The sequence below is a fragment of the Nyctereutes procyonoides genome, unplaced genomic scaffold (genome assembly GCF_905146905.1).
Source record: "Nyctereutes procyonoides isolate TBG_1078 unplaced genomic scaffold, NYPRO_anot_genome, whole genome shotgun sequence".
Taxonomy (NCBI): Eukaryota; Metazoa; Chordata; class Mammalia; order Carnivora; family Canidae; genus Nyctereutes; species Nyctereutes procyonoides.
This window is the reverse complement of record NW_026575143.1, coordinates 1957129-1974370: the sequence shown is the minus strand read 5'-3', so window position 1 is coordinate 1974370 and position 17242 is coordinate 1957129. Positions and strand designations below refer to the sequence as shown.

Genomic DNA, 17242 nt, shown 5'->3' with positions numbered 1-17242 from the left:
GGAGATCTGCTATTTAGCATAGTTCTTTAGCTAACAATACTCTATTGTGTACTTAAAATCTGCTAAAAGAGTAGTTCTCTTATGTTGTGTTCTTTGAATCATCATCATCATCATCTACATCTTCATATCACAAAGGGAGAAGGAGGAAGTTTGCTGAGGCAATGGATACATCAATGACCCTGATGGTGGTGATGGTTTCATGAGAATATACTTAATCTCAAAGTAAGACTTGTATACATTAAGTCAAAGATGTGCAGGTTTTTACATGTCGACCTCAATAAAGTGGTTTAAAAGAAAATGAAGATAAATAGCAACAATTTTAAAAAGTCTTTGACATGTGGTGATCCTACATGAGAAGTACACATTTTTTTCTTAATCATATTTTAACATAGAAAAAATAAAATAATTGAACTAAACTCAATTTAACATTTAGTTAAACATAGAACGTTTATATACACTGGATGTCCATAGACTATAAAAATTGATGTTACTTGAAAAAGAAACATTTAGAATGTTTTTATTTTTTAATTTAAAATTTTTTTAATTTTTAAAAGATTTTATTTATTTGACATACTGAGAGAGAGAGAGAGAGAGAGAGAGAGAGAGCACAAGCAGGTGGAGCAGGAGAGGGAAAGCAGGGAGCCCAATGCAGAGCTTGATCCCAGGACCCCAGGACCCCGGATCATAATCTGAACTGAAGGCAGATGCCCAACCTTCTGAGCCACCCAGGCACCCCTAGAATTTTTTTTTGAAGTTGAATTTTAAAAAATTATAGGTCATATTTCTGATCATAATTTCCTCAAAATGATTTTCATTCTAAAAATTGTTTAAACCTATTTTCACCATAACTCCTGGAATTGTAATTCTTCCCCCAAACTATAATTATACCTATCCATTCAGTTTATCCTTGCCATCATTTTATTAATGAAAAAATTATGATTAGGCTTCTAAGTCATTGATGGTGGTCCTAGTGCCATCTATAGAGCTAGAGGATATGAGGAACATTCATACTTTACTATCTTGGCTCTGAGTACCCAAACATGCTCAGTGTAGGTAATATACAATAGGGAAAATATAGTCTCTTCTTGTTATTATTGTTGTTTTAAGATTTATTTATTTTAGAAAGGGGGGAGGGGCAGAGGGAGAGAATCCTCAAGCAGCCTCCCCACCAAGTGTGGGTCCTGCCCTCAATCCTGAGATCATGACCTGAGCCAAAATTAAGAAGTGGAGGCTCAACCAACTGAGCCACCAAGGTGCCCCTCCACCTTTTTCTTAAAGTAGGCTCCATGCCTAGCATGGAGCCCAACACAGGGCTCAAACCCAAAACCCTGAGATCAAGACCTGAGCTGAGATCAAGACTCAGACACTCAACCAACTGAGCCACCCAGGTGCCTCTATAGTCTCTTTCCTTTATTTTTTAAGTTTTTATTAAAGTTTCAGTTAGGGCGCACCTAGATGGCTCAATTGGTTAAGCAGCTGCCTTCAGCTCAGGTCATAATCTCAGGGTCCTGGATTGAGTTCCATGTCCGGCTCCCTGCTCAGCAAGGAGTCGGCTTCTCCTTCTCCCTCTGCTCTTCTCCCTTTGCTTGTACTTTCTCTCTCTCTCAAATATATTTTTGAAAAATCTTTAAATTCCAGTTAGTTAACATATAGTGTAGTATTAGTTTCAGGTGTAAACTGTAGTGATTCAACACTTCCATACAGCACCCAGAGTTATCACAAGTGCACTCCTTAATCCCTATCTCCTATTTTACCCATCCCCACCCACCTCTTTACAGGTAAGAGTCTATTTCTTGGAAGATAGTCTCTAACAAGTTCTTTGGATTTACAGATTTCTTTAGGGTATTGCTGAGCTAAATGTACACAGAACAACCTGAAGTTGACAGAGAAAAGACTTCTTGCGTGCTTAGCCGTCAACTAGCCAACACTCTGACTCCACAGTTAGTAGGCACTTGAGCAGTATCTCAACAGCAATCTGTCACTTCCAGGCTTAGATTCCTTCTGGGCTTGGGAAACTTTCCTAGTGCACAATTTCCTAATAGGGAGTGTCACAAATTTTTAAAATTCTTCTATAGCTTCCTGTTTCTATTAACTCCAATCCCCACCCTTTTTTACACTCTCATTCTAAATTTCTTCTTTCCTCTATTTCCCTGATAAAATTCCCAATCACACTCTGGGAAATCAAACTCAAATCACCAGCACACACACAAAAAGGTATTTTCATTCCATTCAGAAAAATGTCCCCTTCCAACTTTATTCCGATTTCCCCCATAATGGGCTGAACAACTCCTAAAGCAGGGAAGGAAAATAAGGGGCCATGCTAATTGTTTTCAATGTTAATCTTCCACACCCTGCTACAAAGAACAAAGAAGTATGTGTTAATATATAAAGAAAAAGCATGGTTTCATGTTTTCTAGTTTTGTCATTCAACCATAGGAGGTAGGCAGGACAAGTATTATTATACCATTTCACAAAAGAGAAAATGGAGTCTAGGGAGACTAAAAGACTCAACTTCATCAGAGATGAGAATTTTTGGCTTTGAGAATATTAACCCAGAATTTTAAATTCTCTACCTCACTATCTTTCAAAAATCTGTTGCTGGGTCACTACTTCAGCATCAAGAAGAGCATTTGAGGATGACTAATTAATTGAGCATGTAATTTGACCTTTTTTTCTAGTAAAGATGAAAGGTATTAAGCCATCAACAGACATTCACCTCATCTCTCTTGGGCTTAAAATTGTAGGAAAGATAGCCTACAGCTATAGGACCATGCTTTCACCATGCAGCTAACTCGTTTATACAAAGGTCAAATTTTGATCTCATTAGTACCATGTCTAGCCATATGTGAGAAAGTGTTTTAAATATTATTTAATATTTAAATATATTAACTTAATCAAAGTCCCTGATTTGATTTTTAGGGTCAATAGTTATCCCAGCCATTCTGCAAGTCAGAATGAAGAGTTAAGTGATGGAAGTGTCAACACATTAGATTCATGCCTACTAATTCCCAGTGTAGAACCTTTGAGACCAAGATCTAGACCCCCTCAGCTAAAAGCATGCAGGATCTTTGTACAGCCTGGTCATCACCACTCACGCTAACACTCTTGTTTCCTCTGGATCAACTCCTACTTCTCCTATAATACCTCGACTCCAAACCAATCTTTGTATAACTCAGTTCTACTCCAATGACAAAAGTGTAATTGGAAGATGTGTAAGTCCAGAACTAGAGCAGCTGCTTTTGCCATTGGTAGTAACACAGCTTGTGCTCCACTCATTGCTCTAATTCTGGCACCGCAGAGGGAAATGGTGTCTAATTAGAGAGAGTAGTAATAACAGACTACAAGAAACAGAAGATCTGTGTTGTAGCTTTAACATCACACAAGTCATTTAAATTTGTCTTGGTAATCAGAAACTCGAACTAGGTGATTTTCAGTGTTAGTTCCAGCCCAAACTGTTGAAATCCCATAAAATCTAAGTTAAATAATGCTATCTATTAAGGGAAAGAACTAGTTGTAAAATCAGTATGCTAAGTTCGCTAATATTTTTTTCATTCAGTGTCTAATCTGCTTGATCTCTATAAATGGTGTAAACTAGACATCAAGGAGACTTCCAGGTGTACCACCCCAACTCTACTTGCCTCAAAATTGATACATATATCAATGCATTGTTTTCTCCAGCCTGTTTATTTTTATTTTTTTTTATATTTTATTTTATTGTTTATTCATGAGACACACACACACAGAGAGAGAAAGAAAGAGAGAGAGAGAGAAGCAGAGACACAGGCAGAGGGAGAAGCAGGCTCCATGCAGGGAGACTGATGTGGGACTCAATCCCGGGACGCCAGGATCATGCCCTGGGCCAAAGGCAGGCACTAAACTGCTGAGCCACCCAGCAATCCCCTCTCTAGCCTGTTTAAACTAATATTGTTCTCATATTCTGTCCCTTATTCATCCTTCCCAACTGTATTTAAAGTGTCACAATGAAATGAAACTTCACCCAATCCAGGACTTGAGAGCTCCTCTTTAAGATAAGAAGAATACAAAATTACAAATAATAGGGATGACTGGGTGGCTCAGAAGTTGAACATCTGCCTTCATCCCAGGGCGTGATCCTGGAGTCCTGGGATTGAGTTCCACATTGGGCTCCCTGCATGGAGCCTGCTTCTCTCTCTTCCTGTGTCTCTGCCTCTCTCTGTGTGTGTCTCTCATGAATAAATAAATAAAATCTTTTAAAAAAATTACAAATAATAATATTAGGGCCCAGAAGGAGGGCTCTGAAAGGAATTTAAGCTTCATCAACTTTATGGTAAACCAGTTCTATCTCTAACATTTAGAGGAGCTTAAGTACAGCCCACTAGCTGTTAAGAAAACAGTACTGAGACACATACATTTACACACATACACTTCCAAGGATGCACAAATCCAGAAGATAGTGCCAGATATTCCTTACTTTTTTTTTTTTTTAAGTAAACTACACCCAATTTAGGGCTTAAACTCACAATCCCAAGATCAAGAGTCACATACTCTACCAAATAAGCCAGACTACCACTTCTACTTCTTTACTTTTTCCACTGTTTCACCCTTTCATTATCTGGTCTTCTTCCCAATTCTTTCCTTCATCTTCACCAACTCAGTCTTTTCTTCTCCGTTTTATTTGGCTTGTCTAAAACCTTGTGATGAGGGAGAATAGACTGCTGGCCCTCTTTTCTGATTCTCATGTTAAAGATAGGTGAAATTTTAGAAAAGCATAGTAATGTGCAAACACTAAGCAGTTAATAAATCAATGTCAAATTAATTCAATTTATAGGTCAACATAGAATCAAGATTCTTTATATTCAGCTCCAGAAATTGATTGAAACAAACAGCATGACATTTAGGAAAGATTAAAAGTGATGCCCTGGATTTAGGTTCAAAAAAATTAAATAATTACACACAACAAAGGGAGTATAATTAACGTTAGTCACAAGCTTTAATAAAAACCATTAACCTGGCTCCTGAGGCAGTCTCCTCTAAAAAAAAAAAAATCTATGAAAAGGTCAAACATCAGCAAGTACCATAAAAAACTTCACCCACAAAAAATGAGATGTTGGCACAGGACAATGTATTGTATATGTAGATAGCTATGAAAGATGACATTTATTGAAACAAAGGATTAATGGGTTAGGGAGTTGGAGGCTAAATCAAAATATGTAGATCTACTGTTATCATTAAAACTCCTTTTGAAAAAAAAAACAAACGGAAGATAAATTATGTCTGCATTGCCCTTACCTGGTTTTGAAAACAGAGTGGTTTTAATCTAAAAAGGGGGTATAGACAATGTGTTTGAAAGCAGGGTGAAGGCCAAGATTTTAGAGACAAGGGTGGCTTACTCAAGCACTTCTCATAATTGCCAATAAACAGATATGCATTGTCTATCTAGAAAGACACATTTAAAAACTGCATAAGTGGGATCCCTGGGTGGCGCAGCGGTTTAGCGCCTGCCTTTGGCCCAGGGCGCGATCCTGGAGACCTGGGATCGAATCCCATGTCAGGCTCCCGGTGCATGGAGCCTGCTTCTCCCTCTGCCTATGTCTCTGCCTCTCTCTCTCATTCTGTGTGACTATCATAAATAAATAAAAATTAAAAAAAACCCTGCATAAGTGTTGCCTAGAGAGAACTAGGGACCCAGAAACAGGAGAGAGTCATGCCTTCACTGCATACCTTCACCCTTTAGTGTGATCTGAATTTTGTCCCAAGGTTATATACTATATACTGAACATTTTTTTTTAAAGATTTTTTTTTTTTTAATTTATGATAGGCACACAGTGAGAGAGAGAGAGAGGCAGAGACACAGGCAGAGGGAGAAGCAGGCTCCATACACCGGGAGCCCGACGTGGGACTCGATCCCGGGTCTCCAGGATCGCGCCCTGGGCCAAAGGCAGGCGCCAAACCGCTGCGCCACCCAGGGATCCCTATACTGAACATTTTTAATACAACAGGTAGAAGAATTTGTTCCTACTCTTAATAAGTTTGTTGCTCCTTTTCTGTTGACATATAGTCTCTAAGATTACCTCTTCTTTAGAATTTGTCATAGTCCATTGTAATTTACTTAGGGGAAATGAGGAATTTGTGAGATTTATGTGTTTGGAAAAGAACATGATAGCCTCAGAGTGGAGAACAGATTAAAGGGAGGCCAAAATGGCTGCAGGCTGACCAGGTAAAAGATTATTGCTTTTGCCCAACTGAGAACTGACAGCAGTTTGCAACAGGATAGTGGTGGGAAAAACAGGGAGAAATGGAAGGTTTGGGAGCTATTTAGATGGCTTCAGTATTGGAATCGAGGGAGAAGAAAGCTATCAAGGATGAATCCTAGTTTCCAGATTTGTGAACATACTAGTTATCTAGTCTATTGTCGGGCAATAAATTATCCCCAAATCCAGTACTTAAAAGAATAAATATTTATATTCCACAGATTCTGTGGGTTGGGAATTTCAGGATGGTTTAGCTGAATTGTTCTTATTCAGGGTTTCTCACGAGGTTGCAGTCAAGATATTGGCCAGGACTGCAGTCATCTGAAGGACTGACTGTAGCTGGAGGATCTGCTTCCAAGCTCACTTGCATTGCTGCTGGCAGAAGGCGTCAATTTCTCAGTGACATTGGGAAGAGGCCTCACTTCGTGTGGTCTGTGAGGGCCTCTCCAAAGGACTGCCGGAGTCTCCTCATAACATGTTAGTTGTCACTTAGGTGTTCAATGTTTACTGAGCTAATGTTAAAAAAAAAAAAAAACATTTCAACCAGGCAGAATTATAAATTTATGTACCCATCCTTTCATTCATTGATTCACTGTATCATTATATCACATCTATGATGTGCCATGTAGTGTTCTAGGTATTGGGCATTCACAGAGTCTTGGACTCAATTACCTTACATTCTAATGAGAAGAAAAACTAGGTAAACACATGAAAAATATAATTAAATCTAGAAATCAATACTCTAAAGACAATTAAACATAATAATAGAATAAGGTGAGAAAGAGGTGATAGCTTAGCTAAGGCAATTAGTAAAGGCCTCTTTGGTGGTGACATTTTAGCTTACCTGGCAAGAAGTGGCCAGTCATACATCATACAATGATGTGCAGAACATGATTTCCAGGCAGAGGCAGCAGCAAGTGAAAAAAAAGCTTGAAGATTGGATGAGTTTGGTATGTTTGTGGAATAGAAAGATAGCCAGTATGACCAGAGCATAGTGAGCAAAGAGGAGAGTTTTACAGCATGAAATTGAAAAGTAAGACAAATACTGGATCTTCTAGAAACTTATAAACCATGGTAAAAGGTTAAATTTCATTTTAACCACTTGGGAAGTCACTGGAAGTTTTTAAGCATGGGCAATCTAATCTGGTGATCCAGTTTCCCATATTTTACAAATTCACTGGGGTTGAGAGGGGTGTTTTCTAGGGCCACCACAACAAAAATACAATAGGTTGAGTTGGCTTAAACAATAGAAATTTATTTCCCCCCAGTTCTGGAGACTGGAATTCATGATCAAGATGCCAGCAGGGTTGTTTCCTCTAAGGGCCATAAAAGAAGGATCAGTTCCAGGCCTCTCTCCTTGGCTTGCAGATAGCTTGCTGTCTCTTCAAATGATCATTCCTCTGTGCACACACATCTGGTATCTCTCCCTCTTGTTATAAGAACACCAGTTGTATTGGTTTAGGACCTCATCTTAATAGCCTGATTTTAATTTACAGAACTTATCTCCAAATACGATTACATATTTTTGGTTGGGACTTCAACATATGAACTTGAGGGGGACACAATTCAGTCCGTAATAGGGAGCAAGAATGAAAACAAAGACACTGGTTAGTATACTATTACAGTGTTTTAGCCAAAGATGCTAGGATTAGGGTTTTTAGCATAGGAAATACTATACTAAGGAATTAATTAAATAATTAGGGAATTATTTTAAAAGTAACCTAAGTGAGTTTGCTACCTCTGAGAGAAAAAGATGACTCACGAGTTATTACCAGTTGCCTGAGCAACTGAGTTGCCATTTGCTGAGATAAAGAAGACTGGGGAAAGAACAAGTCTGCAGGGAAAACAAGAATTAAGAATTATATTTTGAACATGTTACATCTGAAATATCTATCAGGCATTTGAATAGAGATGTTAAATAGAAAGCTATACATGTGTGTCCGAACCACAGAAACTAAAGGTATATTTTGATTCATCTGGGAATCATCAGTGTTTCAGATATCATACTGTTCTCCAAAACTTTATTTTCCAATTCACTTTAAGTGGAGTACAAACAGGTCTAGAAGTTGAGAGTATAGTAGAAGAGGATCCATTCACTCAAATGGACAACAATCTCTGTGTGAAAAGGAATCCAAAGGTGTACCTGATCCTTCTACAGATTCTCAACTGAATCCTATTTTCAGCCCCCACTCTATGAAATGCCTCGTACCTACTTGTCCTGAGACTCTTTGAAGTTCTTCACGGTGAATCAAATTCTTCTCATTGGTATTTACCTCTGCAGTCTCTCTTCCATACTTTCTTTTTAAATTTTTATTTAAATTGTAGCTAGTTACTATAGAGTGAAGCGTTGGTTTCAGGAGTAGAATTTAGTGATTCACCACTTACATATAACACCCAGTGCTGATCACAAGTCCCCTCCTTAACACTCATCACCCATCTAGCTCATCCCCTGCCCTCTTCCCTCTCTCAGCCCTCCATTTGTTTTCTATCATTAAGGGTCTCTTATGATTTTCCTCCCTCTCTTTTCCCCCCTTCCCCTATGTTCATCTGTTTTCTTTCTTAAATTCCACATATGAGTGACATCCTATGGTATTTGTCTTTCTCTGACTGATTTATTTTGCTTTGCATAATACTCTCTAGCTCCATCCATGTTGCTGCAAATGGCAAGATTTCATTCTTTTTGATGGCTGAGTATATTCCATTGTAGATATATATCACATCTTTTTTCTTTGAGAGAGAGAGAGAGAGAGAGAGAAAGCATGAATTAGAGGGGAGGGCCAGAAGTAAGGATAGAGAAAATATTTTTCTTAAGATTTATTTATTTATTCATGATAGACATAGACAGAGAGAGAGAGAGGCAGAGACACAGGAGGAGGGAGAAGCAGGCTCCATGAACCAGGAGCCCGACGTGGGATTCGATCCCGGGTCTCCAGGATTGCGCCTTGGGCCAAAGGCAGGTGCTAAACCGCTGCGCCATGCAGGGATCCCAAAGAGACTATTTTTTAAAAAAAGATTTTATGCATTTATTCATGAGACACACAGAGAGAGAAGGAGATATAAGCAGAGGGAGAAGTAGACTCCCTCCTGGGAGCCTGATGCAGACTAGATCTCAGGACCCCTGGATCATGATCTGAGCCGACGGCAGACGGTCAACCACTGAGCCACCCAGGTGGCCCAAGACTGTCTATTTTTCATTGGATATTCTTTCTTGCTTTGTCAAAGGTTAGTTGACCATAGAGTTGAGGGCCCATTTCTGGGTTTTCTATTCTATTCCCTTGTCTATTTCTGTGCCAGTACCACATTGCCTTGATGATCACAGTTTTGTAATAGAGCTTAAAGTCCAGAATTGTGATGCCTCCAGTTTGCTTCTCTTTGTCAACATTACTTTGGCTGTTCAGGGTCTTTTGTGGTTCCATACAAATTTTAGAATTGTTGTTCTAGCTCTGTGAAAAAAGCTGGTGTTATTTTGATAGAGATTGCACTGAATTTGTAGATTGCTTTGGGTAGTATAGACATTTTAACAACGTTTGATCTTCCAATCCATGAGCGTGGAATGTTTTTCCATTTCTTTGTGTCCTCTTCAATTTCTTTCATAAGGGTTCTATAGTTTTCAGAGTACAGGTCTTTTACCACTTTGGTTAGGTTTATTCCTAAGTATCTTATGGTTTTTCTGTATATTGATTTTGTATCCTGCAAGTTTGCTGAATTCGTTCTAGCAATTTTTTGGTGGAGTCTTTTGGGTTTTCTACATAGAGTACCATGTCATCTGCAAATAGTGAAAGTTTGACTTCCTCCTTGCCAATTTGGATGCTTTTTGTTTTTGTTTTCTGATTGCTGTGTTTAGGATTTCCAGTACTATGTTAAATGACAATGGTGAGGGTGGACATCTCTGTTCCTGACCTTAGAGGAAGTTTTTCCCCATTGAGAATGATATTAGCTGTGGGTCTTCTATATATGGCCTTTATGATGTTGAGGTACATTCCCTCTATCCTTAATTTGCTAGAGTTTTTATCAAGAATGGATGTTCTACTCAAATGCTTTTTATGCATCTAAGAGGATCAAATGGTTCTTATCCTTTCTTTTATTAATGTGATGTATCATATTGATTTGTGAATACTGAACCACCCCAAGAATAAATCCCATTGGATTGTGGTGGATAATTCTTTTAATGTATTGTTGGATTCAATTTGCTAGTATCTTGTGAGGATTTTTTGCATCCATGTTCATCAGGGATATTGGCCTGTAATTCTCCTTTTTAGTGGAGTTGTTGTCTGGTTTGGAAAACAAAGTAATAATGCTGGCCTCATAAATTGAGTTTGGAAGTTTTCCTTCCATTTCTATTTCTGGAACACTTTGAGAAAAATCGGTATTAAGTCTTCTTTAAATGTCTGGTAGAATTCTGCTGGGAAGCCATCTGGCCCTGGACTTCTGTTTGTTGAGAGATTTTTGATAACTGATTCAATTTCTTTGCTGGTTATGGGTCTGTTCAAATTTTCCATTTTTTTGTCTTTCACATTTGGTAGTTTATATGTTTCTAGGAATTTATCCATTTCTTCCAGATTGTTCAATTTGTTAGCATCTAGATTTTCATAATGTTCTCTTACAATTGTTTGTATTTTTGTGGTATTGGTTGTGACCTCTCCTCTTTTATTCATGATTTTATTAATTTGAGCCCTTTCTCTTTTCTTTCTGATAAATCTGGCTAGGGTTTTATCAATTTTATTAATTCTTTCAAAGAACTACCATCTAGTTTCACTGATCTATTCTACTGTTTTTTTTTTGTTGTTGTTGTTGGTGGTGGTGTTATTGCTGTTTCTATATCATTAATTTCAGCTCTGATTTTTATTATTTCCCTTCTTCTGATGGCTTTAAGCTTTATTTGCTGTTCCTTTTCTCGCACCTTTAAGGGTAAGGTTAGGTCATGTATTTGAGACTTTTCTTGCTTCTTGAGGTAGCCTGTATTCTATGTAATTCCCTCTTATGATAGCTTTTGTTGCATCCCAAAGGTTACGGACTGTTGTGTTTTCATTTTCATTTGCTTCCATGTATTTTAAATTTTTTCTTTAAGTTCCTGTTAACCCATTCATTCTTTAGTAGGATGTTCTTTAACCCCCATGTGTTCTTTAACCCTCATGGGTTGGTCTTTCCAAATTTTTTTCTTGTGGTTGACTTCAAGTTTCATAGCAGTGGTATCTAAAAATATTCATGGTATGATCTCAGTCTTCTTGTACTTGTTGAGGGCTGATTTGTGACCCAGTATGTGATCTATTCTGGAGAATAGTCTATGTGCTCTTGAAAGGAATGTGTATTCTGCTGCTCAAGGATGAAATGTTCTGAATATATCTGCTAAATACATCTGGTTCACTGTGCCATTCAAAGCCATTATTTCCTTTTTGATTTTCTGCTTAGATGATCTGTCCATTGATGTAAGTGGAGTGATAGGTCCCATACTATTTTTGTATTATTATCAATGAGTTTGTTTGTGTTTGTTATTAATTGATTTATGTATTTAGGTCCTCCCAAGCTTGGGGCATAAATATTTACATCGTTACATCATCTTGTTGGATAAACCCCTTCATTATGATATACTGCCCTTCTTCATCTCTTGTTATAGTGTTTGGTTTAAAATCTAGGTTGTCTGATAGAAATATGGTTACTCAGCTTTCTCTTGATGTCCATTAGCATGCTAATGCTTCTCCATCCCCTCACTTTCATTCTGCAGGTATCTTTAGGTCTAAAATGAGCCTCTCAGGGATCCCTGGGTGGCTCAGAGGTTTGGCGCCTGCCTTTGGTCCAGGGCCCGATCCTGGAGTCCCAGATCGAGTCCCGTGTCAGGCTCCCAGCATGGAGCCTGCTTCTCCCTCCTCCTGTTTCTCTCTCTCTCTTTCTCTCTCTACGTCTATCATAAATAATAAACAATCTTAAAAAATAAAATAAATGAGTCTCTTGTATGCAGCATACAGATGGGTCCTTTTTTTTTTTTTAAACCATTCAGATACCCTATGTCTTTTGATTGGAGCATTTAGTCTATTTACATTCATTGTAATTATTGGTAGATATGAATTTAGAGCCATTGTATTACCTGTAAAGTTAGCATTTTTAGAGATTTTCTCTGTTCCTTCCTAGTCTTGGTTGCTTTTGATCTTTCTTTCAAGGCCACTCCCTTTAATTTTCTTGCAGGGCTGGTTTATAAATGCATTCACAAACTCCTTTAGTTTTTATTTGTCTGGGAAACTCTATTCTTCTATTCTGAATGACAGCCTTCCTGGATAAAATATTCTTGGCTGCATATTCTTCCCATTCAGCATGTCGAGTATATCATGTCACTCCTTTCTGGCCTGTCACTTCTCTGTAGAGGATCTGCTGTGAATCTTATTTGTCTTCCCTTGTAGGTTACGGTTTTCCTTTCCCTTGCTGCTTTCAGCATTCTTTCCTTATCCCTGTATTTTGCAAATTTTACTATATGTCTTGATGTTGGCCTGCTTTTGTTGATTTCAATAGGCATTCTCTGTGCCTCCTGGACTTGGATGCTGTTTCCTTCTCCAGATTACTGACGTTTTCAGCTATAATTTGCTCAAATAAACCTTTTGCCCCTTTTCCCTCTCTTCTTGTCCTGGGACTCCTATGATTCAAGGTTATTATACTTTATGGAGTCACTGAGTTCCCTAAGTCTACATTTGTGATCCAATATTGTCTTTCTCTCTCTTTACAGCTTCATTATTTTTCATAATTTTATCTTCTATATCACTTATTCATTCTTCTGATTCTTCCAGCCTTGTGGTCATTACCTCCAATCAGTTTCTCATCTCTGTTATAGTTTTACAAATTTTGGCCTGACTAGTTTTTAAGTCTTTTATCTCTGTAGTAAGGGACTCCCTGGTGTCTTCTATGATTTTCTTAAGCCCAGCTATTATCCTTCTGATTGTTGTCTTAAATTCTGGTTCAGGCATTGCTTATATCTGTTTTGATTAGATCCCTGGCTGTGGCCTCCTCTTGTTTTTTCTTTTGGTGTGAATTCCTCCATCTTGGCATTTTGTGTAGGTCTCTGTCTTCTATGTGCTAGGGAAGCCTGTTATGTTTCCTATGCATGAGAGTAATGGCTATATTAAGAAGAGATCATATACTGTCTAGGGCCTGGCACTTCGAGAAGTGTTTCTGGTGTATGCAGTGTGCACTCTTCTGTGAGCTCTTTCCCTCAGGTCAGTACTTTGCAGTTTCTCCTTGCCTGTAGTGGTGAGGTAGTGAGTATTTGGATCTTGCCCAGTGTGTGGTGTGATTTTTTTTTTTCATTAAGATTTTATTTGAGAGAGAAAGACTAAGTGCATGAACAAGGGGAGGTGCAGAGGGACAAGGACTCCCTGCTGAGCAGGCCACCTCACAAGGGGTTTGATCTCAGGTCCCTGAGATCATGACCTGAGGTGAAGTCTGACCCTTAACCAACTGAGTGACCTAGGCATTTCCTGTGTGGTGAGTTTTAACTAGGTGTTTTAGTTTGGTTGTCCTATTTTCCGTAGAGCTTAAGCTTTGTAGCACTCTTTGGTCAGTAGACTTGGTGCATATGTGGGGTGAAGGGCTTGTGCTGGTCTTCTAGGGGAGGGGCCCACTGCTGCTGCTCTCTCAGGCACACTTCTTCTCTAGTTCAGAAGCACCTGCAGGGCACAAGAGGGTGGGAACTGGTGTATACTGCTCAAGCTTCCACTGTGGGCTCTGTGCTGCTCACTGAAGTCTATCTGTGCTGATGGGCTTGGGGGGTGGGGTGCTGGGAAATGGTGTCAGTTAGATATCTTGTCCCTGGAGAAGAGACTGCTGTGCTGCTGCTATTTGGGAAGCCCTCCCAGAAAAGCAAATAATCTCCCCTCATTTGTTCCAGGTATCCCTCAGATCTCTGCCCTCACCCTGTCTGTATCCCAGCTGTCTGCCCACCTGGCAGTACAGTGCTACTGCGTTGTATCTCAAGTGCAATGGCTCAGTTTCAAAACTCCAAATTTTAGTGACCTGGCATGGCACAGACCCATGCTGATCCTCTGGACGACGGTCTTGCCATGCTGGTGCCGTTTTCTTCCAGAAGGGCAGTCACACAAACGTGCAGGGTCTTGGGAATTTATGTTAAAGCACAGCAAAAAGCTGGCTCCCAGTTAGCTGCCTTCAGCAGGTGTCTCTACTCATATGCTAATGAATGGGGCAGCTCAATGGCAGCTGCTGTCTCTTTTGACCCCAGAAAGGCAGTGCCACCTCTCCTAAATGCACTCCTAAAAGGGGAAGTGTCTCTTCCAGTGTGACCCAGGGAGCCTCGGACCAAGCTGTCTGCTCCCATACTTCTGCCGTCTTTCTCCACAGGAGCACATCTACACCTGCCAGACTCCACCCAGCAACAGTGCAGACTTCAAAAACATTAGTCCTTGAACTCTGGTGCTTGTAAACATGCAATAATTAGCCCATCTCATTTTCCCCATCAATGGTTTTGGGGAAGTATTTTTCTTATACAATGTCCTATACTGTTTTTTTTTTTCTCTCTCTCTCTCTCTTTCTCTCCTCTCTCCCTCATTAGAGCTCCCTCCTTTCCATAGCACTGGTGATTTTCTTCTCCCCAAAACCACATATTTGCATCTCCTACCTTTGCATCTCCTACCTACAATGTGGCCTCTCTCCTCTCCGAGTTATACAATTTGTTCTCTCAGTCTTCAGACTGATTTCTCAGGTGTTCAGAATAATTTGATATTCATCTAGCTGTGTTTGGGGGATAAGGGAAGTTTAGGGTCCTCCTACTATGCACTCTTTTTTTTTTTTCCCAATGCAACCTTTTAATTCCAAGCAGAGTCCCCCTCCCATAGCATTATCTCACACACACACACACACACACACACACACACACACACACAGTGGAAAGGGGTACCAGGGCCTGAGCAGAAACAAAAGCCAGACCTCGGCAAAAAATATATATATAATTATATACACATATGTATCTGTAGAGAAGAGAAGCTGGGAGTGTGATTAAGGGAGGGCAGAGAGTTAGGAGAGAAAGCAGCTTGGAGGTGCCCCAATAAATTACATTCTTTAGACAGCATGGTGGGGATGCATGGAAATGGGCAGGACCTGGTGGCCAGGACACAGCCTGGCCTCTTGATCCCATCCAAAGAGAGCCTGAAGGCCTGGGTTCTGCACAGGACCTGGGTGCTTGGAGTCTAGCTGACTTGCCTGGAGGCTGACGGTGGGCCAGGGTTCTGCAACATCTCCACTCTAAGCCATGGCTTCTAGGGAAACCACAGGGCTGGAGCAAGAGGCTTTGAAGCTTAGGGGTCACCAGGAGAGGAGAGGGTGAGCTGGAGGGCAGGGTGGCTTTTTTTTTATGTATATAAACATATTAATGTTTATTTTATTTGCAAGAAGTACTCACTAGCAAGACCAGGAACACACACTTATAACATGGCAACAATAACAAGCAAGATTGACTAGATCTTAACTGGTGCTTTCTAATGTGCTCCTGCCATGCTCTCCAGAAATGTTAACCTTAATCTTTGACTCAGCATGTCAGCATTTCCTGTCTTCCTTTTGACTTGACGTCAGTATATTCCTTTGAGCCAATAATATTATTACGTTGACTATTAAGGTTTAATTTTCCTCTCTATGTTATTTTGTCATCTTTGTCAAAAATCAATAGATGGTACATAAAGATAAAAAGTACAGCATAGGGAAAAGTCGGTAATATCGTAATAACATTGTATGCTCTTAAAGATCTTATGGTCTAGAAGACAATTTTTTAATTTTAAGAAAATTTAAAAAACAGAAAAGGCAAAAAATAACTAAAATACAGCTCCCAAATACAACAAATTTTACATGTCATTTGATTTATTTCCAGTCTTTTTATTTCAAGAAGTAAAACATTATAAAGTTAACCATCCCTTCCCAAAAGTAACCTTCTGTCATGAATTGGTATAAATCATCATAAGTTGTTCATTTGTGATATTTTCTCACATATGTGTATCCATAATAAGTAGAAATAATTTATGCATATTTTTATTCACAAAGATGGCATTATTTTGTAGTCTTCAATGTTTAACTCACCATTTTGATTCTGAACTGGTGGACCCCAGAGCAGAGAGGCAGGAGATCCAACTGGGTCAGAAGCTGGACCCTTGGAGGTATTTTAAGGACTATTTTCCAATTCACCTCATCAAAACTTGGGATTTGGATCCAAGTCACAACTATATATTTGGGTTTCACCCCCACGGAGTGCTTGTTGCTGGAGCCTTTGGAAATTTTTGTACGAATCATTCAGACTTCGAGGAGCTGTTTCCTGGCTTCACTGCGTATCTTCATGGCATAGAAATCCATAGTGCAGATCCTGATTTCACTGTCTGGATCAAAAAGTGCCAAGAGGCTCAGAATGGATCACAGTCTGAGGTGTCTGATTCTCAAAGGACTCATCAGTCAAAAATCAAGTATGACTGGTATCAAACAGAATCTCAAGTAATCATTACACTTATGATCGAGAATGTTCAGAAGAATAATGTAAATGTGGAATTTTCAGAAAAAGAATTGTCTGCTTTGGTGAAACTTCCTTCTGGAGAGGATTACAATTTGAAACTGAGACTTCTTCATCCTATAATACCAGAACAGAGCACATTTAAAGTACTTTCGACAAAGATTGAAATTAAAATGAAAAAGACAGAGGCTGTGAGATGGGAAAAGCTAGAGGGGCAAGGAGATGTGCCTAAACCAAAACAGTTCATAGCAAGATGTAAAGAACTTATATCCATCGTCATCTCATTATACAAGAAATTGGGATAAATTGGCTGGGGAGGTCAAAGAAGAAGAAAAAAATGAGAAGTTGGAGGGAGATGCAGCTTTATTTTTTTTTTCTTAATTTATTTATGACAGTCACAGAGAGACTGACACAGGCAGAGGGAGAAGAAGCAGGCTCCATGCACCGGGAGCCCGACGTGGGACCCGATCCCGGGTCTCCAGGATCGCGCCCTGGGCCAAAGGCAGGCGCCAAACCGCTGCGCCACCCA

At 39.4% G+C, this 17242-nt stretch overlaps 2 protein-coding genes across 2 annotated transcripts in view; one reads left to right on the top strand and one right to left on the bottom strand.

The window, feature by feature from the left end:
• The window catches only part of CUL2 (cullin 2), a 164996-nt gene that overhangs the window by 126459 nt on the left and 21295 nt on the right, over nucleotides 1-17242 (bottom strand). The gene's annotated exons all lie outside the window — the stretch shown is intronic.
• LOC129499063 (protein SGT1 homolog) lies at nucleotides 16257-17094 on the top strand. The gene is given in 2 exon segments (XM_055308658.1): nucleotides 16257-16964; nucleotides 16966-17094. Coding segments are annotated over 2 exon segments (837 nt in total).